Source organism: Gracilinanus agilis, chromosome 4 (assembly GCF_016433145.1).
Source record: "Gracilinanus agilis isolate LMUSP501 chromosome 4, AgileGrace, whole genome shotgun sequence".
In the NCBI taxonomy this organism is placed as follows: Eukaryota; Metazoa; Chordata; class Mammalia; order Didelphimorphia; family Didelphidae; genus Gracilinanus; species Gracilinanus agilis.
The window spans coordinates 265,724,163-265,750,342 of NC_058133.1; the positions used below are offsets into that span (position 1 = coordinate 265,724,163).

Here is a 26,180-nt window from a genome sequence, read left to right on the forward strand (position 1 = left end):
ATATCAGTTGTTCCCATTTGCAATTTAATTTAATTATGTAAACTAATAAAGCCCTATGGGGAAAGTTAGCTTTGGCCATCTAAATATAAGCAGAAGTTCCGGGGGGTGTATATATCCATCTGGTGGGACGGCCCCGCCCACTGGAGTGGAAGGGTTTAGGATCGGATGTCTCTTCCCCATCCCCCTTAGGTCCCTGAGTGTGCATGCGCAAAGGCTTTCTGGCGTCGGCGGGGCAGGAAGAGGCTATGGTGTGAAGTAGTCAGCTTCTTTCTCGCGTGCCCAGGAGTTGGGCGCGGTCTTTTTAGTTTGGGGGAGGGGCGAGGGCGGGGACAAGGTGGGGGGCCCCGCGAGGGCTCCTGGAATCGATTGAGGTGGCTCGGGCCGGAAGCGTTGATTGCTTCTGTCTGTTACTTAGACATGGCGGCAGCGGCGGCGGAGGCTAAGGTCCCAGTGGGAAGACAGAGGAGGGACGGCCGGGCCCAAGGGCCCGGCCGGGGCCGTATCTTGTGCTGACTGAAAGCGTGGCCGGGATTAGGTCCGGGACCAGAATCGGGCCTGGGTCTGTGCCGGCCTGACCGGCCATGGGGGATCCCGGTGGCGGTGGCGGCGGCCGGGTCTTGTGCCTGCGGCGGGTGGGGATGAGTGCCGAGTGGCTGCTGCTGGAGGATCGCAGCGAGGTGAGGGGGGCGGGCCGGGGGAGGTAACTGTGGCATGGGGCGCTCGGGTGGCCACCCAGAATTAGAGGCCCCCTTGGGATGTGTACCTGGCTCCTTACTGGGGGCTCCATCCACAGACCTGAGGGCGAGGGGTGGGGATGTGGCCTGCTGAAAGAAGGGAGCAGAATAGGAACAAAACAAAAAAAAGGGACTGTGCTGCATGGAGAAGGGGACGGACCTGTCTTTGACGAATGAAGTGAGAGCTCAGAGTGAGAGAGAGGAAAATTGAGGCCCCTTTTAAAATGAGCCTCTTCATCCACTTCCACCCCCACCCTCCCCATCCTAGATAACTAGTTAGTCGGTAAGCATTTATGAAGCGACTACTATATGCTAGGTATTGTGCTAAGCGCTGGAGAGCTCACAGGCCTAATGGAGACAACATGCAAACAGATATTTACAAACAAGCTATATAAAAAAGAAATAATTTACGTACACTAGAATTAAGAGGAGTTGGGAAAAAATTTCTTGTAGAAGGTAGGATTTTAGCTGGGACTTGAAGGAAGCCAGAAGAATTCTTGGTATGTGGGACAGCCAGTAAAAATGTCAGAGTCAAGAGATGGGGTGTCTTGTTGGAAGAAGAGCAGAGTGTCCAAGGTCACTGGATCGAATTGTAGATGAGGGTGGGGGGGGGGAGCGTTGAGAGAGTGCAGTAAAGGTGTAAGCAAATAGAACTGGGGGGGGGGGGTAGAGTTAGTATACATAGGGTTTTGAACAGTAAAGGATTTTATTTTTGATCCTGGATGTGAACGAAAGCCCCTGAAGTTTAATATGATCAGGTGCACAGTGGCTCAATGGATAGAGCATCAGGCTGGAGTCAGGAGGTCCCGTGTTCAAATATGACCTAGATTACTTCCTAGCTATGTGATCCTGAGGAAGTCTCTTAACCCCATTCTTATGCCTTAGAACCAATGCTTATTAAGATTTTTTTTTTTAAGTACAAAACATGATCAGCCTTAGGAAGATGACACTGCTTGCTCAGGAAGACTCTTGATCTTTTTCCCTTTAGTCCTCATGAGCTTGTCCCCCGGCAATTTAGTTCATCTATTACTCTCATGCTGCCTTATCCACTGACTCCTTCCTCTGTTGCCCAGTTGTTACATAGTCTTTCCTTTAATGCTTCACATTTTCCCAGACATGCACAACACATTAGTTCTTTTGTTGCTTAGCTCCTAGGAAAAAACCCATTACCTCACTAAAAAACTCTTCACTTCACTTCTGAAATCCCTTCTCTCTGGCTCCTGACACTACTATTCTATGCAAACTACTCCTAACTACCACTATTACCAAATCTGATGTCAGCTTCTAAGCCTTCTTCCTCCTTAGTCTCTTACTCTTTCTACCTGTCTATTCCTCTCAGTTGCTTTTGGTAGATCATCCTCCACTTCTGGACCTTTTAGTGCTGGTACAAAGATCTAGTATTAAGTTCATTGTTTCTTGATATTTGTTTTTAATGGTTGGCATAGCCAAAGAAGTTAGCCTTATAAAGTTATAGATCTAGATTGAAGAAATCCATCATTGGTTGTGTTTATTAAATCATGATAGTTTCCAGACCCACCCACCAAAATTATTCATAGGTTTTTGTTGAAATTTATCTTGTTAACTTCTTTTCCCTGTTGTCAGTTCCTGTAGACTAATCAGAATTATCGTGCAGGTGGGGGTGGGGGCACAACTGAGTGGCTTAGTGGATTGAGAGCCAGGCCTAGAGATGGGAGGTCCTAGGTTCAAATCTGGTCTTAGACACTTCCTAGCTGTATGAATCTGGGCAAATCAGCCTATCCTTTATCACTCTTCTGTCTTAGAACCAAAACACCGTAGTGATTCTAAGAGAGAAGGTAAGGGTTTTAAAAATAAAAGAATTATCTTTTTTTTACAAATGAATTGGAAACTTATTGAAACTTTTAATTTGCTAGATTTTTAAACAGGTTATCACATTCTATATTTGCAAGTTGACTGTGCAGATAGGTTTTTTTTTTTTTTTTTAATTTTTAACTTCTGTCTTAGAATCAATACTGAGAATCAGTTTCAAGGCAAAAGATTGGTAAAGGCTGAGCAATTGGGGTTAAATGACTTGTCCAGGGTCCCACAGCTAGTAAGTGTCTGAGGCTAAATTTGAACCCAGATCTTCCCTACCCCAGATCTGACTTTCCCCCTTAGCTGCCCCATGGCTAGGTTTTTTATAGATGACATACTTAAATTGTTTTTGGCGACAAAAGCTTAGTTTTAAACATCTTTATAATATGAATGGCTTCATATAATCATTTAGCTAATATCTCATACAGTTAGGTTGAAGTTCCTCATTAATAAAAGAGGATATAAAGCCACATTTTAAATTTTCCTTAACTAAAGGTTTGTCGATTTAGAACTAGAAGGGACAGTTATTAAGTCCAACTCCTTCATTTTATAGATAAGGAAATTGAGATCCTGAGAAGTTAAGTGATTCATGCAAGTAGTATGTATCTGAGGAGACAACATTTTTAATTTTTTAGCTGAATTTTATCATATCTGATTAGATTGTTTTTATCTTGTAAAGTAACTTATGAAAAGTTTGAAGCAAAAGTAGCAATGTTGGGGGGCAGCTGGGTAGCTCAGTGGAGTGAGAGTCAGGCCTAGAGACAGGAGGTCCTAGGTTCAAACCTGGCCTCAGCCACTTCCCAGCTGTGTGACCCTGGGCAAGTCACTTGACCCCCATTGCCCACCCTTACCAATCCTCCACCTATGAGACAATACACCGAAATACAAGGGTTAAAAAAAAAAAAAGTAGCAATGTTACCTGCGCCTCAAATCTAGATACCATTTTCAGCCCTTTTTAAAGCCACTTGTCCATTTTATGAATGTGAGTTTAGTTGAAAGAAGATAATATAATATGTAACCACTTAACCAGGGACATTTAATTTTTTTTAAGTCTTGTAATATGGTAAAAGTGAATGAATGAGTATGCCACCATCAATACCTCCAAGGTATGGAATTCCAATTATACTTACATACCTCTACCATATGGATAAAATGAGACTGCTGCTGTTTGTTATTCCTTCTTTTAAATATTAGTAAAGTTTAATTTCTTTTTTTGCTAAAATAAATAAAAGTAGATGGGATGGTCTTATATTTTTTCCCTATACTTCAGTCAACTCCTGTATGTTTCATTTTGGAGACTACAACACCCAGGCTTCCTCTCATATATGTGAAATGTATGTCATCCAATTCTAATTTCATGAAGACCCTAGATTTAGAGCTGGAAGCAATCTTAGAAGTCATTAAGACCAACACCTTCATTTTAGTAATGAGAAAACTGAGGCCCAGAAAAGTTAAATATTATACAGGTGGTAGCTGTTTGAAGAATTTAGAACCTCAGGTTTCCTGAGCCCATGTCCAGTGCTCTTGTCCACTACACCCCAAACTCCTGTCCCACAGCTTTACTTCTCTGCTAAATATCTCCATCTGGATGTTTCATCAGTGTTTCAAAATTTACTATATCTAAAATAACTCATTTTCTTCAAGCTCACCTCCTGTAAACTTCCCAATTTCTTTTGAAAGCTTGACCAAAATCAAATATCAAAATCAGCTTAGATTCTTCTTTACCCAACCATATACAGTCAGATGCCAGTTTTCTCTGCCTAACCCCTTTCAAATCAATATATCTTTTTTCTACTCACAAAATAGTTCCATCCTGGTTAATACCCATCTCAGCTCTTTGCTATTTATAAGAATTTCCTTACTGGCCCCCCTGTTTTAATTTTCTCTTCCTCTTAGTTCATTATCAGCATAGTTGACAAAATGGACCAATGGACACAATTCTTCCCCCCCAAAATCAATTAATTAATTTTAGAGTATTTTTACATGGTTACATGATTCATATTCTTCCTTCCCCTTTTCCCTCCCCTCTCCTGTGGCAATGAGCAATTCAACTTGGTTTTACATATATCATTGGTCAAGACCTATTTCCATATTATTATTATTTGCAATAGAATGATCGTTTAGAGTTTACATCTCCATTCATGTCCCCATCAAACCATGTGATCAAAGAGGTATTTTTCTTCTGTGTCTCTGCTCCCAAAGTTCTTTTTCTGGGTGTGGATAGCATTCTTTCACATAAGTCCCTCAGAATTGTCCTGGATCATTGAATTGCTGTTAGTAGAGAAGTCCATTACATTCAATTTTACCACAGTGTCTCCATCTCTGTGTATAATCTCCTGGATCTGCTCCTTTCACTCTGCATCAATTCCTGGAGGTTGTTCCAGTTCACATGGAATTCCTCCAGTTCATTATTCCTTTGAGCACAATAGTATTCCATCACCAACAGATGCCACAATTTGTTCAAGCATTCCCCAATCGATGGACATTCCCTCATTTTCCAATTTTTTGCCACCACAAAGAGCGCAGCTATAAATGTTTTTGTACAAGTCTTTTTCCTTATTATCTCTTCAGGATACAAACCCATCAGTGGTATGGCTGGATCAGAGGGTAGGCAGTCATGTAAAGCCCTTTGCACATAGTTCCAAATTGCTCTTCAGAATGATTGGATTAATTCACAACTCCACCAGCGGTGCATTAGTGTCCCAATTTTGCCACATCCTCTCCAACATTTATTACTTTTCTTTGCTGCCATATTAGCCAATCTGTGAGGTGTGAGGTGATAACCTCAGAGTTGTTTTGATTTGCATCTCTAATTATAAGAGATTTAGAACACTTTCTCATGTGCTTATTGGTAGTTTTGATTTCTTTATCTGAAAACTGCCTATTCATGCCCCTTGCAATGGGCACAATTCAGATTGTATTACTCACTTCTCTAAAATCACTCCCTTTTAGCTCCCTGTTGCTTTTAGAATAAAATGCAAAGTCCCTGTCTTGACATGTAAGGCCCTTTACAAATCTTATTTCAGATTTCCTTTTATTCACTCCTTACGTTTCAGCCTGATGGGGCTACTGGATGTTCCTTGAATTAGACCTATTCCTAAGCCCCACCCTGTCCTCAATGCATTTATATAATCCCAGAATATAATTTCCTTGCTCTTATTTTTCTACAAGCCTCTTTCAGGAGCCACTTCCATGAAAACCTGATTTCTTTCTAATTCCAAGTACACTTTGTCAGTGTTCTCATCCCTCACAGATTACTTCCATTTATTTATCTGTATACACGTTCACTCTTGTAATATATTGTAAATTGCTTCAAGACAGGATTTGTCCATTTTGTCTTTGAATCTCTCTAATTACTTGACAGTGGCTTTGCCACATAGTAGTTACTAAGTATTTGAATTGAGTCTACTTATCCTGCAGGTTAGTTAGTTACATACTAAGCTAGTGTATGGGATACAAATATGAATAAGACACAAACTGAAAGAATTTATTGTGAAGTAGAGGGGATAAATGTATATAGTTAACTATAGAAGGTGGAGTGGAGTGGGGATGAGAACTAGGGATATACTAGTTGTGAATGAGTAGCAATGAGAGAAGTGAGATGTGGGGATGGGCTGACACACAAAAGAAAATATGCCTGAGCATTTTGGCTATAAAGACTGAGAGTAATTGATGTTGGGACAAGATGGAGCCAAGACCTTAGAGGATTGAGCTAAAATTATAGCCTTAGAGAGAGGAAAGGCTCTGGAAAAGATCCAGGGAGTTGGATCAGTTTAAGAACAAAAGTCAATACTTTTGAGGATATAAAAATATAAGACAAGATTACTGTTCTCAGGGAACTTAAAATCTAGATGGGAATGCTAATGTGACATACAAAAAGGCCAGGGATAAGGAAGAAAAGGAAATGCTCTAGATAAAGATTAGAAAAGTTGAGATAGAGTGAAAAGGGTAGTTTGAAGAGGGTCTAATAGGTGATAATTTTAAATATTTTATGAAGTCATTGATATAAAGTAAGAAGAGGAAATGAATGGGGGGAAATTTTTCACATGGATCTCTCTGTTAAAAATCAAATAGCTAGGCAAAATATATGTAAGAGCTAGAGCCAGATTCCAGTACATGAGGGTTTGGAGCACATAAACTTGTTTTCAAAATAAGAAATGCAAATAATCAGTAATCATGAACAAATATTCCATTAATAATAGAATGCAAATTAAAACAACTGAGCTTTTATCTTGAGTCCATCAAATAGGTAAAGGATAATGAAAGCTAGATTTTGTCAGTGTTGGACAGTCACTACAGTGCATTGTTGGTAGAGCTAAGAATTGGACTAACAATTCTAGAACACAGTTTTGAATTATGTTAGAAAAGTGACTAAGTGATTCATATGCTTTGAACCAGTGCTAGGCATATACATGAAAGACAGATGTTAGTTGGTACTTTTCTAGTTTATAATAAAAATTTTTAAACAAAGAGGAAATATATAGTGTAAAACTGGAGAATGGCTGAACAAATTGTGATCTACAAATGCAGGGAAGTGTTATACCATTAAAAATATATTGAGGAATTTTGAGAAACATAGGAAGACTTGAATGAATTGATACAGAGCTAAGAAAGAACAAGAAGAAAAATGTACACAATAATGTAAATGAAAACAACACTAAAGGCAGCCAAAAGCTGATTACTTGCAAATGCCCCATTTTGGAGGAAATGTTGCACTCTAAGAAGTTATACTTCCCTTCTTCTGGTAGTAAGGGACTGTCAACATGGAATGTTGTATATGCTTTTAGATTCTACAGCTTTTCAGTTGGTTTTGCCTAACTGCTTTTTTTTTTTTTTTAATCAAGGGCGGAAGGTTCAATGGGTATAAGGGTATAAAGGGAAAGTACTAGTGTGAAAAATAAAAGACATCAAAAAAACCTCATTTAAAAAAAACTACTTTCCTTCCATATCTCTGTCCTTCTTCCTCAAAAACTGAATAATATTTAGGACATTTTGCTTTATATATACTTGGCCTAGTTGGTTAGAAAGCTAGTTTTTATTTTTATATCTAATATGATACTTTAATATCTAATATAGTGGCAGGAATAGTAGATTTGGAGTCTTCTGATTCTAATAAACATTTATCCATAGTAGGCATATTAAGCACTTACTATGAGTCAAGTGCTGTACTGAGTGCTGGGGTTACAAAGAAAGGCAGAAGACAGACTTTGCCTTAGAGGAGTGGTTCCCAAAGTGGGCACTACCGCTCCCTGGTGGGTGCTGCAGTGATCCAGGGTGGCAGTGATGGCCACAGGTGCATTTATCTTTCCTATTAATTGCTATTAAAATTAAAAAAAATTAATTTCCAGGGTGCTAAGTAATATTTTTTTTGGAAAGGGGGTGGTAGGCCAAAAAAGTTTGGGAACCACTGCCTTAGAGAGTTTAGAGTCAAATGGGGGAAACAGTATGTAAATAACTATGTACTAATGAGTTACAGACAGGATAAATTGGAGAGAATCAACAGAGGAGACACTAAAATGAAGGGGAATCAGGGAAAACTTCTTAAAGGTAGGATTTTAGCCAATAGGTAGAAATGAGGAAGGAGAGCATTTCATGTATGGACAGCAAGTGAAAATCCAATAGGGGTAGGATTGGTAATGGTGATTGGGATGATGTTATAAAGGACTTTGAATGCCAAACAGTGTTTTATTTGATTTTGTAGGTGATAGGGAGCCACTAGAATTTGTTGAATACAAGATAAGTGAGAGAGTGATGTGACAGTAAAGACCTGGGCTGACTCTTCCATATACCATCTATGGGATCTTGGGCAAGTTACTTTATTTCTCTGAGCCTTGGTTTCTTTTTTTCTTTTTTTTTGCACTGACATAGGACATTTATTAGTTTCCTAATCTCCAAGTTTAGCGTGTGAACTTGAATGCACATGCACTGTTCTTACTTTGTGGCTTTTACATGCATGTATAATCTTTCATTGCCTGCACCCTGTGCCACACACCAGCGGTTTCCCACCATCAGGACCATGGTTGGTTCCAAGCCCATGAGGAAGGACATCCTCTTCATGCAGCCTAGAACCTCTTTCTCTCATCTCAAACTGCATCATGGACACTATGTAAAAAATAAATTGCTGAATCAGGCATCTTCTTCAGCTTCCTTGAGGAAAAAAAAAGCCTGAGCTATGAATTCCAAGCAATGATTGTCGTAACTATGGCTGAAAGGTTCACCCTGAGAACTAATGATCTGAACCATTGTGCTGAAGGCTAGAAGGTTGGAGTGGCTGAACATTGGGAGAATGGTAGCAAGAGCCCAACTAAACCAAATGCAAGACACTTACCAAAGCCACAGAGCTCCTAGGATATCACAACTGGAAGGGATCTCAAAGAGAGAACCCAACTCTCCCACTCTGATAAAGAGGGAAACTGAGGCAAACAAGTGACTTGCCCAAGGTCACACAGCTAGCAAGTGGCAGAGCCATAAGTCAAAGCTAGTCTTCTGACTTCCCCATCCATATGGGATGTCTCCAGAATGTATTATTTGACTGTGTCATTCTCTAAGGACACAGTGTCATAAATGTCCTCACCCTCATTGAGCCTTGGTTTCTGGCCATAATCATTCACGGAGTTGACTTAGATATATGTCTTGATAAAGCAGTTCTTGGTTGTTTCTTCTGTTTGTACATTATTCTGAATAATAAGCAGTTTTCATTCACTTGGTATTTCCCATATATGTAGTTAGGTGAAGCTATTTTGAATTTACACCTCTTTATAAGGTGATGTGATTAGCACCAAATAGTAACATCTAGAAATCACTTACCACAGTAATCATAAAAGCTTAGAAATTGCTTCAACCAGAAAACATTTTAATTTCTTGCTAAGCAGAGTGGTATGGCAACTTAAGAATATCAGCAGTTTAATAAGTTTATTTCTAAAACCTTAGAGGAGAATAGTGGAAGGTTCAGGTGTAGTATCTCAAAAAGTAGTGACAGTGTAGGAAAAAACAATTTTATAGAAAGCTTTACAAGAGGCCTCACCTAAGCAAAATTATTCTTGAGACTATTTAAAAAGGAAGTAAGATAATGGACAAGAAAATAGAAAAGATCTGTCAGCAAGCATTTATTATATCACTGTGACATGTCAGGCAGTGTTTGGAGCAGTGTTTGAAATATAATGACAAAAAAAAAGAAATTGTCCTGTATTTAAGGAACTTAAAATTTTATTGGAAACAAGATATACACTGGAGACACCAAACTTGAGGCCTACAAAATTTCTTTATGCAACAAAACCAGATTTAAATGTAATTGGGAAATGTTTAGTAAAATAAAAATATAATACAACACAATAATTTGTGGTTTTCTAAGTCAATATTTGACCTTGGGGATCTTCTTCTATTTGATTTTAACACCACTGATTTATGCATAAATAGAAATAATATAGATAAAAAGTAATTTTGGTGTGAAGTGAGATGGATAGAAGTCACTAGTAGCAGGAGAAGTTAGGGAAGGTCTCTAGTAGTATGACATCTGAATTGAATTTAGAAGGAGCAAAGCATTCTAAGAGATAGATGTGAGAAAGGAGTGCTTTCCAGGCATGGGGACCTACCAACCTTTTCAAAGACACAGCGAAGGAAGATGAAGTATGAGGGAGGAATAGTTTTTTATAAAAAAATAGATTTTTATAATAAACTATTTTCCTCATCAGTAATAGTAACCACATTTGTTTCCTCAACATTATCATCTTGATGTGCTACATAAAAATGTATGTAGATTATTCTAAGAACGTTTAAAAAGGAGATTGAAAGAACAACTAAATATGTAAGAAATAATAAATGATAGAGTTGACATAATTTTAATGTTACCAAAGGATCCATTTTCAAACTATCAAAGACAGGAAGATTCTAAAATAGGGAAGCTTATAGATGGTGTTATTACTAGTATTATTAACTCCAAAAGAGACTGCTTAGAAGAAATCAGCAATTACTGATCCATTTGTGTACTTTTACATATTTATGAAATCATGAAAATTACATATCAGAGTATTCTTTTTTCTAAGCACTTTTTTTTTTTAAACCCTTGTACTTCGGTGTATTGTCTCATAGGTGGAAGATTGGTAAGGGTGGGCAATGGGGTTCAAGTGACTTGCCCAGAGTCACACAGCTGGGAAGTGGCTGAGGCCGGGTTTGAACCTAGGACCTCCTGTCTCTAGGCCTGACTCTCACTCCACTGAGCTACCCAGCTGCCCCTATCTAAGCACTTTTTTTAGCAAATATTATTTGATCCTCAGAATAACCTTGCAAGGTAGGTGCTGTTATTACTTCCAGTTTACATTTTTATGGAAACTAAGGCAAGCAGAAGTTGTGACCTACCTAGCATCACATAACTAATAAGTTTCTGAGGTCAGATATGAACTCTGATCTTCCTAACTCTAGGGCCTAAGCTGTATTTACTACCCTCCTGGCTGCCTCTGTGTCAAGATGCTTTTGATGGGACTGTAAGAAGGGTACAATCGGGCTTTTATACACTGTTTTTTCTAACATCATATCTATAATTATACATTTAACAAAGGTATAGGCAATTCAAGATCCTGTAAATAAAAAATTTCCTCAATGCAAAAAAAAAAAATTTTTACAGTTTCATAGATTATGTTAAGATGATATAAGATTTCTTGATAGATAACAACCACAGAAATAAAATTGCTTGATACTTTCTGCATAGCAACATCAAGCAAGGCCTATAAAATGTATGGAAAATAAATATTTTTGACAAGGTAGTTGCTTGCCTTGTACAAGTTTGTTGAAAATTGCAAATGGAGAGGAATTGCCATACCCAGTGAGGAGCCTTTTTTTGTGGAAGACATTGTGTTGATTGTGTGGAACCATGGAATCATAATAGCTGATTTGCATAACACTTTATATATGTTATTTGATCCATATAACTAGAAAAAAATCTGTCCAAAAGTTGTAGTTAAAAGTATTCAAGTCAAAAACCATTGTTATCAAAGTAGTTTGATATTATTTCAGTCATGTCGCAGGCCTTTGGTCCTTCCTTTTATTAACTTATTGCTTATCAACTTTAGTGTGATAACTCCCTAAGAAATAATTGTCCTGCCTAATCAGTGAATAGTCAAAATTTTCATAATCTTTTGAGTTGTAATGAACTAATACTATCCTTCTCTAAAGAACCTTTTATCCTTTCCATCCCTCTCTGCTATACCTTTTTTATTACTAGGATTTATTTTACTCAAAGCATCTGCTAGGCTCCACACATTTAAAAAAAATTGTTTAAACTCTCAGTTTCTGTCTTAGATGCAATAAATAGTAAGTATTGTTTCTGAGGCAGAAGAGCAATAAGGGTGAGGCGATTGGGTTTCAATGCCAAGGGTCACAGAGCTAGGAAGTGTTTGAGGCCAAATTTGAACTCTGACTCCAGACCTGGCTCTCTATCCACTGAACTACCTAGCTTCCCCCACACGAACATATTTTTAACCATTGTTACTTCTAGACCCATGATGGTGAACCTATGGCACATGTGCCAAAAACAGCATGCAGAGAGACCTCTCTGTGGGCATGTGGGGCTGCCCTCTACTGAGTTGCTCCCTTTCCCCTCTCCACTGCAGCTCTTACCCCCACCCTCACTTTACTCCCTCCCCTAAGCAGAGCACTCAGACAATTTCCCTCTCTTTCTCCCTCCCCTATCTGGGATTAAGTGCTACTGCAAGAAGAGAAGGAAGGGGGGAGTCTCCTCCCCTGCCACTGGGTCCAGCCCCACCCCCTAAAAGAGTTCCACTTCCTTCTGGGCCAGCTGCCAGTCTAGTGGGGGTTAACCCTGGCCCCCCCAAAGACTAATTGCATTCTCTCTGCCCTCTACTCCCATGCCATGTGGGTCATAGGCCAATAGGCAGCCCTGGGGAAGCTGGATTCATGGGCAGGTCCCCATGGCGGCAGGAGCTGGATTCCCCCAGGTGTGAGACAGTTGGGAGCCTGGCCCTCCTCTCCTTGAAGGTGGGGAGGGCAGCACTTGATCTGGAGGTGGGGTTGGGCCCTATACACTGTGGGGGGGGCATGGTACGGGGTCCCTAAAAGTTTTGCCATTACTATTCTAGATCTTGCCATTTCAAGAAATTAGTGTTATGTTTACAAGGAATAATTATATTCAAATTTGGAAAAAAAAACCCTCTGAATTATTTTAAAGTGATTATAAAGCAAGCATATTTGAGGACAAATAAAAATTATTTTTCCTAGGACATGTTCATTTCCATTCATGTTTTTCCCCCCCTAAAGAATGTAAATTCCTTGAGGGCCAGGAATATTATATTTTTGCTTCTGTATCATTAACATTTAGCATAGGAACATTAACATATAGTAGAGGCAGCACATTTTAAAAAATATAATTGATGTTAGATAATGCTTATGAGTTTTTGTGGACATGGTGTGCCAGTCCTGACTCAAGGCCAGTTCAGTCATTCAGGCTTGAGATTAGAATGAAATGAGACACTCTTACATCATGTAATATTTAACAAAAGATTTTTAATTAATTTTTATTTATTATCATTATAAATTAAATCAATAAATTAATTAATTAGAAAATAAAAAAGACCATAACTTAACAACATTGAAAAGTTATTCATCTAGAAACCAACATTGTTTCAGGAATTAATTCCCCAGGCTCTGCATTTGTCATGATGGACTGACAAAATTGTCAAGCTTGTAGAGCCCCTGAGTCCTTGTATACTGGGCTTTTTGTATTTAGGCTACCAAGAAATGGTTTAAGCCTAAGACTCCCGAACCAATAAACTCTTAAAAATGGCTTCATTACTTCTTTTTTAGATAAAAACTAGCTTAATCTATGTGGCAAGGTCATTTGTAGATGATGTTGCTATCCCATGGTCAAAAATTCAAGACTTATAACTTGTATGCTTTTGGCACTGACTTTTAAGAATGTTTTAATTTTTTTTATGTTAGGTCAAGTATTTTATATGTTACATAAAATGTAACATATTTTTTATGTTAATCAGAAAGCTATTGAACAGATTTTAGTGATTAAATTTATCTGAGACTTGTATTAACATAAGACTTGGGTTTTTGCTTTCCTTTTAATAATGCTTCTTTTACCTTTAACAAGTCAAATGCTTTTTTGTAAATCAGCGAATGGTAAAGTGGGATCTGATCTTCTCTGCAACTTACAATTGATTAACTGAAAAGATGTAGGCTCTTAGAGAGAATGATTTACAAAAGTCGTCCCCTTCCCTTCTTATTTTTGGGAAACAATTGTATTGGCTCCATTATTATTTTTTCTGTGTGTACTGACTGGAGTCTAATTCAGAAGTTTTTCCCAACTTTTTCATTTTAATTGTTATTTTTGCTTTATAATATAGCACACTAAGGACTAAGGTGGTTCCTCTGTCACTGATGACTGTTCAATGACCCTGTATATTTGTTTTACTGTCACTTCAAGCATCAAGGACTTGCTTTTTTTTAACCTTTAATTTTTTAGATTTGATATGAAGTATCAGGCAAAAGAGCAGTAAGGGCTAGGCAATTGGAGTTAAGTGACTTGTCCAGGGTCCCACAGCTAGGAAGTGTCTGAGTCCAGATTTGAACCTAGGACCTCTTGTCTCCGAACTGCTTAGCTGCCCCAAAGGAACTCTATGTCCACATACTGCTGTGGAAGATGCTTTCTACAAAGTCTAAGTCTTAGTGGGATTTTCTATAGATTGTTAGGTTCTCTAGATGTTCCTGTTTATGGACAGATAATATGGTGCTGATTACATTATTCCTTGAACCGTGATTGGGCTTCTTCCTTAATGAGATCCATGAGTACTTAAAAGATGAGAGCTTAAAATAATTCATATATCAACTAGCTGGATGAAAAATAACTTGTCCAGATTATAACATATGACTAAATGGTGTGCATTGTGATAATACCCTAGCACAGTGTTGGTGAAGTACTGGCACACATGCCCAACTGGCATGGGGGAGCTTCTCCGTTGCCATTCTTCCCAGTGACAGAGGACATTTTTTGCATGCCCTACCCCTCTGTCCAGCTGCCCAAAGCAAGCACTTCTTCCCTTCACTCTTTGGAGTAATGCAGGGGCTCACAGGCAGCTTGAAGTTGCAGTTTGGGCATGTGAATTTGAAAACCTTCGCCAACACTGCCCTAGCATATATGTCTGGAACAAGCACTAAAGATGGATAGTTGATCCCAGAACTGAATTGGAAGAAGAGCAAAGCAATTTAGAAAATTATTCAGTGCTCTCTAAAATAATAGCATATAAAACCTAACCTTTATGTGGCATTTTTAAGATTTACAAAGTGTTTTATAATTATTCCTTATAGCAACTCTGGGAGGTGGGTTGAGGCAAACTGATTAAGTGACTTGCCTTTAGTCACACAACTGGTTAAATGCTTGAGGCAGGGTTGTAACTCTGGTCTTTCTGACTCCAGATCCAGCTCTATCCATAGTACCACATAACTGCTTCCCAAGTTGATTCACAACACAAAGTTCCACTTTTTAATACAGATATTCTCCTAGTAATATTATATGGTTGTGAATCTTGGATATCATAGTCTCCAAAAAATCAAAATTGCATGTGGACCAAAGGACAGTGGAGAGTGGGAGGCAGATATGTGGCATCAAGAAGGAAAAGTATGTTGGGAGAGGAGGCAGCTACTCATGCTGAGAACTAAAAGATTTCAGGCAGACTTTTTTTTGTAATCTGCTTCATTGCTTTTGGCAGATTACAAAAAAAGTCCAGCTAATGTGAGAGGAGGTAGAACCTCTGCAAGAGGGTCTATGGAAGGATGGGGACAGAACTGCACAGCTTTGGAGACTACGGACTAACTACATTGATGATATCATAGATATATGGAAGTATTAACCTCACCAGGTTATACATTCCCTGAGAGTAGAGACCTTTAAACAATCCATTCAAGACTTTGTCATTCTTGAAGCAGAGTACAATATTAAATCTTGGGTTTCTGTTTTGGTGTGGTCTTCATTACCTAGTTAGAGAGGCAAAACAGATGTGCAATAGGATCATACATCGATTTAGAGCTGAGAGGAAATCAGCTAATCCAACCTCTTTTTTTTTTTTTTAATCCATCTTCTAATGAATACTGTATGTTGATTCCAAGACAAAAGAGTGGTTAGGGCTAGGCAGTTAGGGTAAAGTGACTTGTCCAGGGACCCACAGCTAGGAAGTGCCTGAGGTCAGATTGGAACCCAGTCTCTAGGTCTGGCTCTCAAGCCATTGAGCCACCTAGCTGCCCCCACCTTCTTTTTTTACAGATAAGGAAATTGAGACCCCAAGAGAGAAGTGATTTGTCTAAGGCCACAGAAATACTAATGAACAAAATCAGGATCAGATCCCAAGTCCATTTAAAATTCAACCCTTTTCCCATGACATCAGGCTACATAAAACAATTAGAGAATAATTAAAAAGTAATAAATGAAAAACTACAAAGAGCAGAATAAAACCTCTTATACTTAAAGGCTGAGGAAACCTAGAATAAAGGAATAAAAGAGTAGGGTTTGGGAAGATTTCTTTAAAAATAGTTTCATAATGTTTTAAGAATGTATTCTTTAAACCAGTGGTTCCCAAACTTTTTTTGGCCTACTGCCCCCTTTCCAGAAAAAAATATTACTTAGCCCCCTGGAAATTAATTTTTAAAAAATTTTAATAGCAATTAATAGGAAAGATAAATGCACCTGTGTCCATCACTGCCCCCTGGATTGCTGCAGCACCCACCAGGAGGTGGTAGACGATCACCTTAGTTGCAAATATTAATAATATGGAAATAGGTCTTGATCAATGACACATGTAAAACTTGGTGGAATTAATCATTGGCTATGGGGGGTGGGGTGGAAGGAAGGGATGGAAAGAATGTGATTCATGTAACTATGGGAAAATACCCTAAATTAATTAATTAATTAAATGGCACTTTTAAAAAATGTTTTCTTTAGGGGGCAGCTGGGTGGCTCAGTGGATTCAGAGTCAGGCCCAGAGATAGGAGGTCCTGGGTTCAAATTTGGACTCAAGATACTTCCTAGCTATACAACCCTGGGCAAGTCACTTAACCTCCTTTGCCTAGCTCTTACCATTCTTCTGCCTTAGAACCAATATACCAGTAGTTCCCCAACTTTTTTGGCCTACCACCCCCTTTCCAGAAAAAAAATATTATTTAGAGCCCCCTGGAAATTATTATTTTTTTAAAATTTTAATAGCAATTAATAGGAAAAATATATGTATTAATGTTTCTACCTTTTTCGTAAAATATAGTAAAGAAAGGTGTAAATTAGAAACATTTGAACTTTGAAATTATGAAACTATTTATTGAACTCAGAATAGAATGTAATACAAAAAAAGTTAAAATATTTGAAATCATCTTAATGAGAAGGATGTGTTGCTGTTGTGTGCTGTTGCTGTGTGTTGATGCTGGTGTGCTGCTACCAATTTCATAATCCCCAGCTCTATTTTTGACTATTTGCAATTGGTTTCCTTTTTTTTGTTAATAAATTGGTTACCGCACTGAATCCACCTTCCAAAATGCACCTGTGGCCATCACCGCTTCCCTGGATCACTGCACTGCAGCACCCACCAGGGGGCAGTGGCACCTACTTTGGGAATCACTGCAATACACAGTATTGATTTCAAGGTGGAAGATTAGGGCTTTTAAAAAAAGTATTCTTTTGGATTCTGAGGACTAAACAGTAGTTTCTGAATCAATTATTTTTTATTCATAGATATATTTCATTTTTATTTAATTAAATTATATATATAATTAATTAATTTGGAATATTTTTCCCATGGTTACATGATTCATGTTCTTTCCCTCACTCCTCCCTGAGCCAATGAGCAGTTCAACTGGGTTTTACATGTATTGTTGTTCAAAATCTATTTCCATATTATTATTTGTAATACAATGATCATTTAAAGTCAGTATTCCCAATCATATCCCCATTGAACCATGTGATCAATCCTATGTTTTTCTTCTGTGTTTCTGCTCCCACAGTTCTTTCTCTGGATGTGAATAGCATTCTTTCTTATAAGTCCCTCAGAATTGTCCAAGATCATTGCATTGCTGCTAGTAGAGAAGTCCATTACATTCGATTGTGCCATAACATATTTTTTAATATTTAAAAAGGTCAGCCCTCTCCATTGAGAAAGCAAGAAAGACAAAATCCTTATTGCAAACAAGTATAATCAAGCAAAATAAATTATTACAATGTTCATGTTCCCTCCAAAAAGTCTGTTCCTGAATTCTTCACCTCTATAAGAGATGGGCAGCATATCTGAATCAGAATTGTTAGCTCTTGGTAGCCTTAGATTTGTATAATGCTTCAAGAAACTTTTCAAAGTTGTTATATATCTTTGTTTTTAAGGTATTTCCATTTTACAGAAGAAAGCAAAGCTAGGATATTCATGCTCACGAGTCAGTGGACTCTATAAAATTTTTTTCTTATGCTCTTTTTTATTTTATTTTTTTAGACCTTTACTTTCTGTCTTAGAATCAATACTGTATATTAGTTCCAAGGCAGAAGAGCAGTAAGGGCTAGGTAATGGGGGTTAAGTGACTAGCTCAGAGTCATACAGCTAGGAATTATGTGAGGCCAGATCTCTAGGTCTAGCTCTCAAACTACTGAGCCACCTAGCTGCCCGCTATGCTCTTTTTATTTTATTTTACTTTATTTTGTAAAAACCCTTACCTTCCCTCTTGGAATCAATACTGTGTATTGGTTCCAAGGCAGAAGAGTGGTAAGGGCTAGGCAATGGGGGTCAAGTGACTTGTCCAGGGTCACAAAGTGTCTGAGGTCAGATTTGAACCTAGGACCTCCGGTCCCTAGGCCTGGCTCTCAATCCACTGAGCTACCCATCTGTGCCCCCTTATCCCACAAGCCATGCTCTTTTTAAAAATTATCATTTCCCAATTTTCCTTGCAACAAAATGCTGTTAATCAAAACAAACTTCCTCTGTAAAATGAGAGTTTGAGACCTAAATGGCTTCTAAGATCCCTTCCAATACTAAATCTATGATCATATGAACAAATTGATCACATCAGAGAGAGTATCAATCTCATTCTGTACTTGAGTCCACATTTCTATATCAAGGAGGAAGTATATTCCATCATCAGTTCTCTGGAATTGATTGGTCATTATATTTATCTGAGTTCAGATGCTTTTTTACTCTTGTTTTTCTTTATATTGTTTTAGTCATTGTGTCTATTCTCTTGTTTTTGTTTACTTCATTCTGCATTATTCATACAGGTTTTGCCAAGTTTCTCAGAATTCTTCCTGTTTATTCTTTGTAGTAGCATAATATTGTAATACAAATGTGATAACATTCATTCCTATGCAGTTCAGCCATTCAGCAGTCTTAAGAGTATTAGCTCTGTTTCTAATTTCTTACTATCACAAAAAGTGCTGGTAGGAACATTTCAAAATAAATGAGTTAATGTGGAAGGCACTTTGCAAACTTTAAAGTGCTATGTCATTGCTACCTTTATTATTTCTGTTATTATTAATGTATATGTGAGATCTTTTCCTCCTTTAAAAATTATTTACTTTCTTTTAATTTTTTTTCAAATACACATAGAAACAATTTTGTACAATTTTTTCTGACATTTTGCAATTCATATTCTCTTTCTTCCCTTCTTTGTTTTGACCTTCTTAGTCCAAGGAGTAGCCTTAATGAGTCAGAGAGTATCATCAGACAATTTTCCAGTATAATTGCTTTTCTGAAATGGTTTGACTAATTTACAGATCAGTCAGTACTGTTTTGGTGTTTTTGTCTTCTTATAACTTCTCCAAGATTGTTTCCATTTTTATCATCTGTAATGATTTGGTGGGTATGATGTAAAACATCAATTATTTTAATTGCTCTTATTAATACTTATGATCAGTTATTTGTATTTCTTCTGAAAACTTTCAAATTCTTTGCTATATTGTCTTTTGGGGAATCATCTTTGATCTTAGATATTTTTTATATTTTTACTATTGCATTTTAGATATTTGACCTTTATCAGATTCTAGTTACATCAACTTTGTTCATGCAAAAGCACTTTAATTTTATGTAATCGAAGTTCTTTTGTCAGTTATGATCTCTTTATCCCTTGTTTGGTTATTTATGAATTTCCCCCAAAACATAAACCTGAAAGAAATTTCCTTTTTCCCTTTAGTTTTGTTATTATGTTGTGTTTCACAGCTATTTGGATTTTATTTTGGTATGTAGTATAAGTAGAATGAATGGACATAGCAGATCTAGAGGAATACAGAAAGTCCACATGGGTTGGGAGGGTTTTAGATATGGAAAGTTCCCGATTTTTATCACAGGAAAGAATAGCCACATTGATATTATGAACCTGTTAAAAGGAGAGAGGATGATTGATTTTAAAACTGTATGATGTAGGAGAGGCAATGTGGTATGGGGGGGGAGGGGAATAGGAATAAACATTTATTCCAAATCCAACCTCAGACACTTACTGGCTGTGTAACCCTGGGCAAATTACTTTACCTCTGTTTGCTCCAGTTTCCTCATCCTTAAAAGGGGGATCATAACTTTACTTACTTACTCCCAGGGTAGTTGTGAAGCTCAAATGAGATGTTTGTAAATGACCTAAAAGTACATGGCACATAGTAATAAGTAAGCATTGTATAAATGGTAGCCATTATTATATTACTTACTATTAAGTACCTATTATGTGTCAGTCGGTATGCTAAACATTTTACAAATAGTATCTAATTTGAAATAGTATTGAGTGGAAAGAATGCTTAACTTGTAGTTAGGTGGGTTAGGTACACAATCCAGCATGTAATAGCCATGTAACTATGAGCATGGCACTTTTGTTTTCTTAGCCTTCATTTCCTCTTTTGTAATATGGGGATTGTATTGTGAAATTTTTGTTTATAATTCATACAAGATGTTGGTATAATGTCATTTCTACCAGACTGCTTTCTGTTTTTCCTAGGATTTATTACTATGTAGGGAATTATTTTAAAATAATTTGTTTTTCAGTTTATCAGACATCAAGTTATAAAGTTCCATTATTTCTGATTCTTCCTTGTTTAGACTGTTCCAGTGATCTTTTACTTTTATATTTTTTAACCATTACCAAGTAGTTTTGATGAGTACTCCCTTTTATGTTCCTCTTTCTAACTTTGTTGTGTTTTTTCAGATGTTTTCAATACTTTATTCTTTCAAATGAATTTTGATCTTATTTTGTCTAGCCCTGTAGAAAATTCAAAAAGAATACTTGACATAAACATTACTAGCAATAATAATAATAGCTCTCATTTAGTGTTTTAAGATTTGCAAAGCATTTCACAAACATTTAATTTTATCCTTACCACAACCCTGGGACAGCTGTTACTGTCCCTATTTTACAGATGAGGAAAATGAGGCAGACAGAGTTTAAGTGACTTGTCTAGGATCACATGGCTAGTGTCTAAAATTGGAGTTGAACTCAGTCTTCTTGATTCTTGAGTCCAATGTTTTTGTGTATTGTACTACATGTGATCTTACTAAAAAATTTTTTTTAATTTAATAACAAATTTCCACATGAATTTCCTGAAGTTATATAATCTAAATTGTCTCCCTCCCTTCTTCCCTCCTGCCTCCTGGAGCTTGCAATCAATTCAGTCTGGGTTCTTTATTACCCATTTTTATAACCCAAACCCTAAAACATACCCAAATAGACAAGTGATAAATCATATGCTTCCATCTGCCTTCTGATCCCAGCAATTCTTTCTCTGGAGGTGGAGGGCATTCTTTTTCATATGTCCCTCAGAACTGTCCTGAATCATTGTATTGCTGTTAGTAGTAAAGTCTATCACAGTTGATCATTCCACAATATTGCTATTACTGTGTACATTTTCCTGGTTCTGTTTATTTCACTCTGCATCTGTTCATGTAAACATTTCCAGCTCCTTATGAAATCATCCCATTCACTTCTTATAGCACAATAATATTCCATCACTGTCATATGCCACAATTTATTTAGCCGTTCTCCAATTGAGGGACATTCGTTTAGTTTCCAGTTCTTTGCCACCACAAAGAGAGCAGCTGTAAATATTTTTGTACAACTTTCTCATTTGTTTTTCATCTCTTGGGATTCTGACCTAGTAGTAGTAGTATTACTGGATCAAAGGGAATGCATTCTTTTATAGTCCTTTGGGCATAATTCCTAATTGCTCTCCAGAATGATTGGATCAGTTCACAACTCCACCAGCAAATGCATTAGTGTCTCAATTTTGTCACTCCCCTCCAACATTTATCATTTTCCTTTACTTTCCTAATGGCCACTTTGCTAGGTGTAAGGTGGAAGCTTAGAGTTGTTTTAATTTGTATTTCTTTCATTGAGTGATTTAGAGTACTTTTTCAAATGATTATTGATAACTTTGATTTCTTCTTCTGAACACTGCCTATTCATATCCTTTGACCATTTTACATGTGATCTTAAAAGAGAAATAGCTAACAGGCCTTTCCCAACTTTGGGTAGGATGTGAATTATTTTTATTTTATTTAAAAAAACTTTTAGGGAGCAGCTGGGTAGCTCAGTGGAGTGAGAGTCAGGCCTAGAGACAGGAGAGGTCCTAGGTTCAAACCCGGTCTCAGCCACTTCCCAGCTGTGTGACCCTGGGCAATTCACTTGACCCCCATTGCCCACCCTTACCACTCTTCCACCTATGAGACAATACACCGAAGTACAAGGGTTAAAAAAAAAAAAACTTTTACATGTCAATACAATTTTTTAAACCCTTTCTTTCCATCTTAGAATCAGTACTGTGTATTAGTTCCAAGGCAGAAGAGTGGTAAAGGCTAGGCAATGGGAGTTAAGAGACTTGTCCAGGGTCACATAGCTGGGAAGTGTCTGAGGTCAAATTTGAACCTAGGACCTCCTGTCTCTAGCCCTGGCTCTCAAGCTACTCAGCTACCTAGCTGCCCCCTCAATGTGATTTTTTATAAATATTTTTTGCTATTTTGCAATCCATGTTTTCTCCCTCCCTCCCACCCCTCCTCAAGATGGCATGTAATATGATATAGGTTGTGCATGTGTTATTATATAATGCTTATTTTCATGTTCATCATATGAAAGAAGATGCATATTGTGTACACTAGAGAAAAATTCATGGAAGAATTGAAGGGAAGTGGAATGCTTCTATCTGTCAGTTCCTTCTATGATAACCTTTATTGTCATGAGTCTCTTGGAGTTGTGGGATCCTTGCATTGATGATAATAGTTTAGTCCTTCACAGTTCATTATCATCCAGTATTTCTTATACACTGTTCTGGTTCGGTTCACTTCATTTTGCATCAGTTCATAGAAGTCTAGGTTTTTCTGAACTCGATCTATTCATCATTTCTTAATACGGTCATTTCCTGTTATAATCATATACCATATCTTGTTCAGCCATTCCCCAATTCAGCCAAACCCCTAAGTTTCTGATTTTTTGCAACTTCAAAAAGAGCTGCTAAAAATATTTTTGTACAAGTGGGTCCTTTTCATCTGTTTCTGATCTCTTTGGGATATAGACCCAGTAGTGGTATTGCTGGGAAAAAAGGGTTCCATATTGCTCTCCAAAATGCACAGTATGAATTTAGTCAAACAAGACATAGAGGCAGTTATAAAAGACAAAGTAGATAATTTTGATTACACAAAATAGGAAAACTTTTTTGTAAACAAAGTTAATATAATTAAGATAAGAAGAGTGGTGTGTGCCACTGGGAGAAAAATCTGTATATCAAGTATCTCTGATAACAGGGCTGATAAGATAGACAACTGACAGAAATATAAGAGACCAAAAATTTTTTGCCTTTCTAGTCAGGTTAGTCAATATTTCCCAGTAGATAAACAATGAAAGTATGTAAACAAGCATTTCTCAGAAGACTTGCAAACTATAACTACCATATCAAAGAATGAATTGAATGACTAATAAGAGAAGTGTATATCAAAACAACTGAAGAATCAGGTAGGTGGTTCAATGGTTAGAGAGCCAGGCCTGGAGATGAGAATTCCTGGGTTCAAATCTGGCCTCAGACACTTGCTAGCTGTATGACCTTGGGCAAGTCACTTAACCCCAGTTGCCAGCCCTTACCAATCTTCTGCCTTGTAATTGTTCTAAGAGGGAAGGTAAGGGTTTAAAAGCAGAGGAGGGGAGATGAATAATGTATATGTAATCTATAACAAAATCATGCATATAGAATAAAAAACAAAATTTATAGACCCTTAATATTTAACAAAATAGAATCAAATAGATTAACAGACCAGATATTTGTTTGATGTTTCTTACAAAATCCACCAGAAATTCTCCTTGCTTTTCTTTGGTTTTATTTTCATTATTTTTTTCTCCTGCCAAATATTGGAAAGAGCAAAACTTAATGATTTTGTGAAGAAGTGGGAAAGGTGGACATAGGTAAAGGTGCCCAGGGAGCAAGGAATATCTTATTTGTGAGTATATGAACATGCTAAACTAAAGGTAATTCTGGGCTTCCCTGTAAAAATGTTTTAAATGCCTCTGGTTAATATCACTGCAAACACCTTTTCAGTATTTTATCTAATTTTGCCTCTCATTTCCCTTGTCTTTGCAGGTGACAGTTGGTCGAGGATCTGATGTCACATACCAGCTGCTTTCTAAAATTTGTCCATTGATGATTTCTAGAAACCATTGTGTTTTCAAGCAGAATGCTGAGGGCCAGTGGACAATGATGGACAACAAGGTAGAAGAATTCATAGTACTCAAGTGGTACTCATCCTAATGGCCCTCAAAGGTGATACCTGACTTGAGACAGATACTGTTCCAGGAGCGTTCTCATTCACCAAACAATTATTAAATACCTTCCATGTAGATAGAAAGACATATAGGAGACAGAAAATTTAAATAAATCATTCCCTGCCTTCATAGAACTTATCATCTAAGTGGACAAGAAAACAGGAACCCAGATAATTATAATATCCAGTCCTGTATAATAAATGCATTAAGGGCAGCTAGGTGGCTCAGTGGATTGAAAGCCAGGCCTAGAGACAGGAGGTCCTGAGTTCAAATGTGACCTTAGATACTTCCTCAGTTTACTCCAGATAACATATAAAATGTACTTTCCTCTCTATTATTCTGCTTTCACTCATCCTGTTTCCTCTCTACCAAACCAGAGAGAGGAGACAAAAGGGCTCAGTTTTGAGCATATTGAGTTTTTGTTTTCTTTACTTTAGGTAAAGGTGCCAAATAGAAAGCTTACATTTTGGCTCTGAATCTCAGAAAAGAAATCATAATTAGAAACTTAGGAGTTAACAGCATATAATTGGGTAGTTGAGACCAGTGGAATGAATACATTCACCAAGAGGGCACTTTTAGCGGGGAGAAAAGGCAGAAAAACAAAATCTGTGTTGGAAAGGCAATGTAATACAGTGGAAAAGGCATGGAATTTCGAGGTCAAAGGATCTAGATCCAGATTTCAGCTCTTATACTCATTGCTTATGTTTCTCCTTGGACAAGTTTTTTACTCTATCTGGGCCTCAGTTTCCTCATTTGTAAAATGAAGGGCATGAATTAGATGACCCTCTAAGTTAGACATTCTTTATTTGGAGTCTCCACAGATTCTCTTCCTTCCTTCCTTCCTTCCTTCCTTCCTTCCTCCCTCCCTTCCTTCTTTCCTTCCTCCCTTCCTTCCTCCCTCCCTCCCTTCCTTCCTCCCTCCCTTCCTTCCTTCCTTCCTCCTTTCCTCCCTCCCTTCCTCCCTCACGTCTTAGAATCAATACTGTGTAGTGATTGTAAGGCAGAAGAGTGGTAAGGGCTAGGCAATGGAGGTTAAGTGACTTGCCCAAGGTCACACAGCTAGGAAGTGTCTGAGGTCAGATTGGAACCCAGGACCTCCTATCTCTAGGCTTGACTCTCAGTCCACTGAGAAACCCAGCCTAAACCCCCGTCCCCCCCTTTCTAAAACACTTCCTTTGAATAGGTCTAGGTATGCCCCTGGTCCTGAAGAACCTCTGGTTTTGGTAAATTCTATGCTCCCTCATGCACCTAGAGTCTAAACCATTTCTTGCAACAAATTTACCTACCTTATACTGGGATAGATAAAAAGGACTTTTCTAGGTAACTTGGATCTTGATTTTTTTGACTTTCTAGTCAGGTTAGTCAGCATATACTTATTAAGCACTATATAAATACAATAGAAAAGCAGTGCCTATCCTCAAGGAGCCCTTGCTTTCATTCTTAGAATCAATACTGAATATCAGTTCTGAGAGAAAGGCAAGGGCTAGGCAGTTGGGTTAAGTGACTTCCCTAGTCTGAAGCCAGATTTGAACCCATTTCCAGGTCTGGTGCTTGAAGCTTATATTCTGAGGGAAGAAAACCTGTCAAATGGAGCTAGTAGATAGAGGAGTTTGATGGCAAAAGAACCCAGTACAGAGGCATGGTAAAGAAAATTCCTGGGGAGGAGATAGGTCAGTAGTAGAACATTGTTCTTTTCTTGTGGAATAGCCACAGACAGTTTATTTTCTAATCTCCCATGAGTGGAGAGAATGTCTCTTGGTAGGCTTTTAGTTCTTTTACAGGCATCACCAAAAATGTCCCTAGAAAGAAGCATGAAGGCCAGTCCAGACTTATCTTCTCACTGCTGGATCCCTCCCTTCA

The 26,180-nt window shown here is 37.7% G+C and overlaps 1 protein-coding gene across 2 annotated transcripts in view; it reads left to right on the plus strand.

Annotated features, from left to right (window-relative positions):
- Positions 1 to 416: 416 nt before the first annotated feature.
- Positions 417 to 26,180, plus strand: part of RNF8 (ring finger protein 8) — a 90,669-nt gene continuing 64,905 nt past the window's right edge. For both annotated transcript variants that reach the window (XM_044674368.1, XM_044674367.1), the window contains exons 1-2: positions 417 to 677; positions 24,139 to 24,267. In XM_044674368.1, coding sequence (XP_044530303.1) covers positions 582 to 677; positions 24,139 to 24,267 — 225 coding nt within the window. In that variant the 5' untranslated portion in view covers positions 417 to 581. The remainder of the gene's footprint in view (positions 678 to 24,138; positions 24,268 to 26,180) is intronic.